This window comes from Oryza sativa, chromosome 3, assembly GCF_034140825.1.
Source record: "Oryza sativa Japonica Group chromosome 3, ASM3414082v1".
In the NCBI taxonomy this organism is placed as follows: domain Eukaryota; kingdom Viridiplantae; phylum Streptophyta; class Magnoliopsida; order Poales; family Poaceae; genus Oryza; species Oryza sativa.
The window spans coordinates 1,243,135-1,252,976 of NC_089037.1; the positions used below are offsets into that span (position 1 = coordinate 1,243,135).

The 9,842-nt window shown below is 47.9% G+C and overlaps 1 protein-coding gene across 1 annotated transcript; it reads right to left on the reverse strand.

Moving 5' to 3' along the window:
- Positions 1-22: 22 nt before the first annotated feature.
- On the reverse strand, positions 23-9,505 carry LOC4331443 (flavanone 3-dioxygenase 2-like). Its single transcript, XM_015776658.3, has 4 exons — positions 9,281-9,505; positions 8,917-9,164; positions 1,544-1,868; positions 23-518 (listed from the first exon to the last, which is right to left on the reverse strand). Exons 1-4 carry the CDS (start codon positions 9,473-9,475, stop codon positions 258-260), a joined length of 1,029 nt encoding a protein of 342 aa, XP_015632144.1. The 5' UTR covers positions 9,476-9,505; the 3' UTR covers positions 23-257.
- Positions 9,506-9,842: the final 337 nt, after the last annotated feature.

Here is a 9,842-nt window from a genome sequence, read left to right on the forward strand (position 1 = left end):
AAGCAAAACGACGGAACTCCAGTAGTACAATTGCGTTGCACCGATTGATTTGATTGATTACTCATTCCAACGGCTCGTTCCAGTACACCTACAACCGAGTACTACAAACAACTTCAACCGAGAAACTACGGGGGTGTTTGGGAGATCCTCTCACAAAACAATAAGTCGGGCTCTCTCCCAAACACCACCCCCTCTCCCAAACACCACCTACACCTACAACCGAGTACTACAAACCAGTTCTCGACTAGATCAAGAATTCAAGATGTGTCTGTAGGTGTTGTTCTGAAGAGCTCCAAGCAGTGTTCTTGGTCGAGGTTTCTGCTCCAGAACTTCTTGTAGTACTCGTCGTAGGTGTAGTTCCGGTAGACGGCCGGGGAGCCATCGGTGATGAGCTTCTGAGCTGGGCCGATGAGCACGTCGTTGCAGGGGCACAGGAACGATGCGACGGACATCCTCGCTTTGTCAGAGTTGACGACAGCACGGTGCCACACGCTCTTGTATCTTCCGTTGCTTAGCGCCTGCAATATATGGAAGTTACAGAGGTTACAAATTCTGCTGCAGAGCAGAACCAACACTTGGAAAATATTTACTGAATAAAAAAAATACAGTTCAGTGCTTTGCAGTTCAGATTTCCTGCAAATATTTAACTACTCTTTGCAAAGTATAAACCATGGCAATTGGCATCCGATAGAAGAATCTTCATTTATCTACTCCTAGAGAAAAATCTCTGTGTGCGACGTATCACGGTATCGATATCTTTTAGTACTATACTCAATCCATTATATCTGGCTGTTTAGGGCCTCTTCGATTCATAAAAATGATAGAATCTGGCCAAGTATTTTCATATAATTTAAATTCCTATGAATTTTTTCCTACATGTCCCTTTGATTATAGAAAAGAAAGGAAACTTTCTATAAGATTGTATTACTTGTTTCATATTTCTTAGGAAAAATAGCAATGAAGTAATTTTCTTTTGTTTTTCCCATAACACTATCAAAAGACTCATATTGTTTTTCCTGTGTTTTTTATATTCATGTAAGATTTGAGAAGTGTTACTACCCTAATTCTTGCGGTTTTTCTATTCTTGTGTTTTTCCTGTCCTGCAAATCAAAAAGGGGTCCTTATTGGTCTTTTTCTATTATCACAGTTATTATAATGTTGGTCAACAGCTCGTCTTTTTTTTTTCTGCAACAAGAAGTGTTTGTCCTAGGTGACCCAACTATATTCTGCCGCACTAGCATTGTCTGCCACCTAGCCTGATCGTTTACCAACAAGCTATACCTGAACACACAACAGCTTCAATTGCCATGGTTAAGGCTGTGTTTAGTTCCACGCTAAAATTAGAAATTTGACTAAAATTGGAAGTTTGAAGAAAAAAAGTTAAAAGTTTATGTGTGTATGAAAGTTTTGATGTGATGGAAAAGTTGGAAGTTTGAAGAAAAAGTTGAGAACTAAACAAGCACTAAGATTTTCAGCAATGTTATCTGAACACCTAACCTAGTCCATTATATACTCTGATAAAAGAAACTGATATATGCATCACCTGTAGCTGATCACCAATGTTGATCACCAGCGCGTTGGGCTGTGGATTCACGGCGATCCACCTGCCTTCCTTGAGAACTTGCAGGCCGGCCACCTGCTGGTCCATGAGGAGGATGGTGAGGGCGTTCGGGTCGGTGTGCGCCGGCAGTCCGAACGTCAGCTCTGGCTCCGGGCACTTGGGGTAGAAGTTCACCGCCATATGCTGCTCCTGCTCACCAAGAACCTTCTTGATGTAGTCCTGTTCCAAGCCCAGGCTCTCGGATATCGCTCCGTACAGTCTGAATCCGAGCTCCCGAACTTCTTTGCAGTATGTGCTTATGATCTCCCTGCACCATCGTCAAAGTAAATTCATCTTATGGTTAATAATATAAGGATTAACTTAGGAGATAATGCGTGATTAATTCCCTTGATCTTTTGTCCTACTGGTCCTAAGTTCGACCTTGTTTTTGGATAAACAAAGGATAACTTTCGGCCTGAGCGAAGAATGCGCACAAGTGCACAACCATATTTATGTATATCAGGATTTGAAATAAAGTCATCCACCATCACACCAACGAGCTCCAATGAGCTCCCATTGAAATCCCCATCCAAGCACTGATGAGAAGGGAGGTCCTACGAAACCGACACTAGTGGATTCTTAGCAGGTGAAATGATCCCAGCACTAGGCATGGATGCACGTGACCACTTCATCGTTTCTGATGTTGGGATCTTCATGTGATTGTGTACATGACTGATGCGATGCGACTTTTTCAGTAGGGGAAAAATGTGGTTCTCATTGCATTGTCTTACTAGTAGCTCCAACCTTCTTTCTGTTTCCTCGATCGATGTCTGTGCTAAAATTGCCTCTTACAGTATATGAGTGCAGAGACATAAAAGGCATTGCTAGCATGACAGGTCAACCTCACTAGTTCATGTTGTTACAATATATAAAAATGATTTGTAATACTACTTATCCCATCAATAATTTATTTTAAATCTCATCTTACCTCTAAGAGGCTCTAACTACCTCCTGCCTCAAGTTGTTTCTTGTTACACAAGGGGCACCAAAGTGTTTCCTCCTCAACTTTAATCTTTGCTATACAATCTAGAAATCCTTATATTTTAAAATGGAGAGAACAATTGTCTACTGTCTCCAATATCAAACAACAAGTGTAATAATATAGCCAATTATTAGTTTCAAAAAGTGGCACATCATCTACAGCTAATCTAATACTCTATCCATACAATACTTACACACAAATATATACTACACACACCGTCTTATAGCCCGTGCTACTGTTAGCTACACATATGTAACACACTTTTCTTCTCTATCTCCTCTCTTCTCATCTCTGCTTAACCTACCCATAAATCTTATTTGCCATGAAAATCACTTTCATATAATTATATTTTTAATGCCAGAGTCTCTTCTTCTCAACTTTAATCTCCACTAAGAAACCTAGAGATGCTCATAATTTAAAACTGAGAAAGTAGTTGTTTACTACCTCCGATCTCAAATAGCAAGTATAATAGTATAGCCATCTATTATTAGCTTCAAAAATTGGCACATCATCTACAGCTAATCTAATAGTCTATCTATATAATAGTTACACATAAATATTTACTACACACGATGTCTTATAACTCATGCTATAGCTGGCTACAAATCTATAACACCGCTATTATTCTCATCTTCTATCATCTCTCCACCTAATCACAAATTTGATGTGGCAATTTTTGAAGCCCGCTACTTCAATTATTGCACTAACTCAAATAAATAGCATTATAGAATGCGTGCAGTCAAACCTTGAATCTTAAATGATTAATTCATGCAAAAATACTAAAATTTAACATGAGAAAATGGTGTTGGTAGATTTGGCATGGAAATCTCTTTTATATAATTATATTTTTAATCCTTTTTACCGATAGTAGAACCAATCTAAATCGTATATCTTATTCTAATCCAATAGATCATATCTATTTCTACTACCAACCAACTACTAGTAGTTGTAGCGCCCGTTCCGTCGTGGCGCCTAGCGGGAAAACTATCTCTTAAAAACTCTATTTGCGAAATCTGTTTCTTTGCTTGTTGCCTAGTGTCCGTGCCATCTCAGATCTCAAATCCCCGATCTATCGTCGAGTTCAATCCCGAATCCAAACCTTCCCAAATCGATCCCTCCGCAAAAGTTTATTTTTCCTCCCTCGGGTTCGATGGGCCGAATCTCTCTCGGCCCATCTTCCCCTCCCTCCCCGGCTATCTCTCTCTCTCGCTCTCTCTCTCTCCCTCCCTCTTCTCCGCTCTGCCCGCGCGCCGCGCGCGCGTGCGCATGAGCCGCGCCGAGCCGAGCCCTCCCTCTCCGCTCCCTCGCTGCTGCTTCCCGCGCGCCGTTGTTCGCATGCACGCGCCCGTGCGGTCGCCGCCCGTGCCGCGCCTGCGCCGTCTGCGCCGCGAGTCAGCACGCGTGCCCGAGCCGCGCCGCTCAAATCGCCGCGCCGCCCGTTGCTTCCCGCGCGCGCGTGCCGTGGTGGCCGACCGCCTGGTCGCCGCTGCCGTCAGCCTCTGCCGCGCCTGTCCGCGCCTGCCGTCCGTGTCGCCGCTCCGCTCCAAACCGCCCCGCCGTCATCGCCGTCGTCATCAACCCGACCCCGCCACTCCGCGCGCTAGCTTCCAAGGGACGGAGGCAGAGCCCCTCCTCCCTCTGCCGCGTCGCCCCCGCTCCCTCCTCCTTTTCCCAAAGAGGCAAGGGGCAAGCCCCCTTTCTCTCCCTCCTTTTCCCTTTTTTCCTCCCGCCGGCGTCATCCTCCCTCCGCCCTGTCGCCGATTTGGCCGCTAGCCGGAGCGCCAGCTCGCTGGCTTGACCGTCCAAAGTCGGTTCCCCTCTCCCAAACCGTCATTGCCATCCTATAAAGCCCAGGCGCCCTCCCTCTCTTCTCCTCTCGTTGTCCCATCGCCTCCACTCCATTGTCGCCGCCTCCCGTGCTCTGTTCGCCGTCGCCGTTTGTCGTCGCGCGTGTCGGAGGAGCCGGCACGAGCGAGGACGCGGAAGGGGACTCCGGGCGCGCCCTCTTCTTCCTCTTCCCCGGCCCGAGGCCGGAGAGATCACTCCCGTGCCGTCGGCCCATCGTCACTGCGCCCCGTCCCGCACGGTAGCGCATCTCCCTATTCTCCCTCCTCGTTCCATCCCCTTCCCTTAGACTCGGGTAGTAGCACGAGTAGCCTCCCCGTAGCTAGCTGGCGCCGCCCCGACTGCTGCCGTCGCTCGCCGTGTGCTCGCCGCCGTCGCCGCCCGAGCTCGGAAGCGCCTCTCGTCGCCGGCCTCCCTCGATGCGTTCCTCCTAATCCGGCGCAAGGGACGGATTCCCGTAGCCGCGTAGATGCTCTCGCCGCCGGGAATCGGCCCCTCGTGACCTCGTCGCCGTTTCCCTCTTCCCTCCCCGCCGGTTGCCGCCGCCGCAATCCGCCGCCGACGCACTCCCTCCGGCGAATCCAAGCCGTTGGCTCGTCTCCCCTCGTCTCGTGCAACCACCCGGTGTGCTCGCTTTCGCCTGTATCGCCGTGGTTCGCTCCGCCGCCCGCCGCTGTCGTCCGCCGTCCGTTCCGGCCGGCGTCGTCGTCTACCTCCCGCCGGCCCGCGTGGCTGCCACTTAGGCGCCATGTCGGCGCCACCTCGGCCGCGACCGGATCGGCTGACCCGGCCAGCCGCTCCCTCCGTTCCCCCCCCGTGCGCATGGTCCGCGGTGAGCCGTGAGGCTGCGCGTGGGCCCGCCGCACCGCATCTTCCGCGAACCGCGCGCGTGCACCGCGTCCCTCCCCCAAACCCTAGCGCGCGCCGCGTGCGCGTTCCGCACGGTGAACCGTGTCACCGACAAGCGGGTCCCACCCGGGACCACGCGGGATGGACCCGGCCCACCGGCTCTCTCTCCCCTCCCCGCCCGCGCGCGCGCTTTGGGCCGCCTTCTTGGGCCGGCCGGCCCATTTAGCTCGGCCGAGCCGCCCCTTTTCTCTCGGGCCGCGCCCTAGCCGCCCGAGGGAAGTCTACTTCCCCTCCCTCTTCCTTTTCTTTTTCAAAAAGGATTTAAATAAATCCTTTTTCCTTTAGACCAAAAATCCAATAATCTTAGAAATTCAATATCTTCCCAACCGTAAATCCGTTTGACTCCGTTCAACTTCCAAAATTCCTCAAATCTCGAGATCTATCTAATGGCACGCTTAGAGGTCATTAATAGGGCTTTATTTTCGCCGTTTGTTGAGTTGTCCCGTTTTGCGTGTAGTTTCGGAGCCCGAAGACCCGCAGTGCGAGGATTTCGAGGATCAAGCTCAAGATCTCGAGCAAGGCAAGCCACCTTTGAACATCTTGAGCCTATATCTGAACTTAATTATGTTGCTTGAAAAAAATATTATGCATTGATAGGATCGCACTTAATTTGCTTGTCCCGTCTGCAAGGCAGATTGGCGAACCTACCTAATTTGTTGCATCTGATCCTTCCTTTGTTAATTGTTATACCATGTTCCCTTGTAACCATCTAGTTGCGCCTCGATATTCGTGCACTCTATGCGAGTATCGACGGTCGCCTTCAAACTTAAAATCTGAGTAACTTCTTGGGTAAAACTTGGGTTTTACAAAAGACTTGGAAAACCCGACACCTGGGTCGGTGCTTGCGAACTAAATGAATTTCCAAAACCACGGACCGGGGAACGTACCGGGTGTACGGTTTCCCGCTCTTGCACTTAAGGACCGTTTCCTTGGAATTTCATCCGAACATAAGACAAGTACGACCACATGGGTGGAATGGGACACCCCTGGCTGAGTAACTAGTTTATCAGGGGAGCCTTGATGCCGAGAGACATGTGGATTCGCCGGGGTGGTGTCGGGGAGGACCCCTGGGCTTCCTGGCACAGTATGGTCTGGGACCTAACCTGTTGTTGGTCTGGGACCCCTCTCGTCGGCATATGGTAAACCTGTGTCGGCTTTGGAAATGCCTTGTCATGAAAGCTTGGAGATCTCCCGACGTGGCTGATCCCCACGGGTTGGGTGATCCGGGTTAGTAATGTCGTGTGGGTAAAGTGTACCCCCTCTGCAGAGGTTAACAAACTGTTCGAACAGCCGTGCCCATGGTCATGGGCGGATGTGAGGTGATTCCTAGCGTAGTTTTGTTTGACTACTGCCTTGTGAAATTGCTGTTGTGAAAAGGGGAATCGATGTTTGGAAAATCTGCAGCTGATGGGATCAGCTAGGCCCGGGTGGCCGTTTGAAAGTTGTTGGCCCGGGTGGCCGTTTGAAAGTTGATGGCCAGGTGCCAATCTTGAACAATTCTAAAGACTGATACATTGCACATACTCCGACCGGACGAGACGCACTGTCTCATCCGTGTCGTTTGAGAAGCACTCACTTAGTTGTTTTCAGAAAAGAGTTCAAATAAAATCAATTGCAAAAACAACAGCCTTTCCTTGAAGCCTGCATTAAACACTTATTTCCCATGGCTTGCTGAGTACTCCCGTACTCACCCTTGCTCTATATAAATAATCCCCCCCAGTTGCTGAAGAAGATGAAGCGGATCCCGCTGACGAGGAGTTCTTCCAGGAGCAAACCGGCTACGATGAGTTTTAGGGTTTCGGCCTAATTCCCAAGTCGCGCCTGTGTTGTTTGGTCCAAGTCTTGGCTTCCGTTTCCCTTTTTGCAATGCAGTTGTGAGCTTGGGATCTGTCCGCAGCCCAACATGACTGTACCTCTACTCTATAATAAAGAGACCTTTGTTGCTGTGATATTCTGTCTTCCTGTGATACCAGCACTGTTTCCTGGGACTGGTATCGATTAACAGGTTAATTTGGAGCGTCACGGGCTAGTTCCGGTCGGGACTAGTTCGGGGCGTGACAGTAGTATAATAATTGTTTCTACTCATAATAGAACTCATAAATCAATGGTTAAAATCAATTCTAAGGCTGTGTTCTATAATACACCTTTTCAACTTCCATTCCCTCATTTTTCATGTGCAAGCTTTCTAAACTGCTAAACCATACGTTTTTTTAAAAAAATCTAATATAGAAAAGTTCTTTTAAAAATCATATTAATCCACTTATCAAGTTTTTAGCTAATGCTTTATTAATTATGTGCTAATCCGTTCCTCCATTTTACGTGCCAGGAGAAAGGTTCCCAACCCCCAAACAAACACAGCCTATGGTGATAATGCCAATATTAGAATACTAATTAGTAAGGATCACCGTCATGGTACTTATTTTTAATAGTTTTTATGAAAATAAAATTAGAAAAGGTAGTGATAAAATATGTACATTAAAGATTATCGATGTCTAACAATAAGTAAAAGAAAACGGAGACAATATTTTGTTCATTCTACTGCAAGCTAATGAGTAATGAAACATGATAAACGTGGAGCCGTGGTTTGTTGGAGTATTGGATAGGAGTACTTCCTCCATCAAAAAAAACTAAACATTGAAGAGGAGGGTACAATGAATCTGTGATAACTCTTTGTTATCTTTCATGAAAGCAAAAGGTCTGTTTGTCCCGGAATTTGTTTAGAATGGAGCCCTGTCTCTCTGGCACATGGTAGCCACAGCCCACAGCTAGAGTCGTTCAGGTTCAGAGTGGTTTTTTTTCCCCAAGAACTGTTCAGAGTGGTTAGCCTGGCATTTTCAAACCACCTCGAAACACATCGTTCAGTATCACGCAAGGAGCGAAAAAGATTGGTCAAGTACTATAGTTCTTTTCTGTCCGTGGGGTATGGACCAAACTTGAAAATGGCAACGTTTTACTTTGGTTTCCAAGGATTAAACATTTTATTTTAAGAAACTCCGTTTCCCTAAGGAAAAAAAAAGCAACGCTGAAACATGTGGGGACTTGGAATTAACATCTGTGTGCATGAGTTGTGAGTTGTGAATGGGAAAGGTAACCACTTGTAATTGTGGGCGTGTTTAGATCTCTAATTTTTCTTTTGCCAAAAATATCACATCAAATGTCTGGACACATGTATAGAGCATTAAATGTGGACGAAAAAAACAATTGCACAGTTTGCATGTAAATTACGAGATGAATCTTTTGAGCCTAATTGCGTTATGATTTGACGATGTGATGCTACATTAAATATTTATTAATGACAGATTAATTAGGCTTAATAAATTTATCTAACAGTTTACAGGCGGAATTTGTAATTTGTTTTGTATACTTAAAAAAAATTGTGTAAAGAACTAGACACGGCCTGCATGGAGTAATTTCACCAGCCGTCCAAGCTAGCTATTCGTCTGTCCTGTTGTTTCTTTCAATACCAAAGCGAAGATGGAGCAGTGATGACTGACTTGCAGAGTCTTTTGAGATGAGCAAGAAATGGTCTTTGGAGTACTTGGAATAGGAGTAGTAGAGAAGGCAGGAAAAGTGGAGTAACCTGAAGGAAGGGGGGTTGGATGGCCAATCAGGGAGGTAGCGGTGAAGCGGGTAGCAGTGGAGGCGGAGGTAGTCGCGCCAGTTGTGCACGGTCTCCTTGCGGACGTTGAAGCTGGTGGAGAGGCGGATCTTCTTGGCCGGGTCGTCGGAGTAGAGCTTGGCCTTCTCCTCCGCCGGCAGCCGGAAGAAGTCGTGCGCCACCGCCAGCACCGACAGTGTCAGCTCCACTGGCACCCCATGGTTGAGCACCTGATCAACTCCATCGATCGATTGCATGCAACAGCAACATCCAACATGTGTGAGACCTGCTTATACGAGATGGACGATGTAGTAACGTAGGTAGTAGTGCTAGTGATTTATTATACCTGGAAGAAGCCGTGGGAGCGGCAGGCGGCGCCGACCTGGGAGACGAGCTTGGCGCGGTCGGGGTTGGCGAGGTCGACGACGGGGATGGAGGCGTCGGAGAGCACGTCGGCGAGGCGCGGGCGCTGCGCCTCGGGGCGCACGTAGTTGCCCGGCAGCGTGTCGTGGTCTGCCGTGGAGATGAGCTGGTCCGCCATGCCGCGGTACACACACACAACTTGGCACGCACCACACCACGGGGGGATTACTACTATAAATAGGCGCGACGCGGCGCCAGCGGAGAAGCGTAGTCAGGCGGGGAGAGGAAGTCGAGTCAGGTGGCGGGGGGAGAGGGGCCGGATGGGTCGTCAGCGATGGGGCTGGGCGTAACGTCATCGCGGTGGTGTAGTATAAGGCCCTGTTTAGATGAGACTAAAACTTTTAAGTCCCTATCACATCGGATGTTTGAAAATTAATTATAAATATTAAACGTAGACTATTAATAAAACCCATCCATAATCTTGGACTAATTTGCGAGATGAATCTAATGAGCCTAATTAATCCATGATTAGCCTATGTGATGCT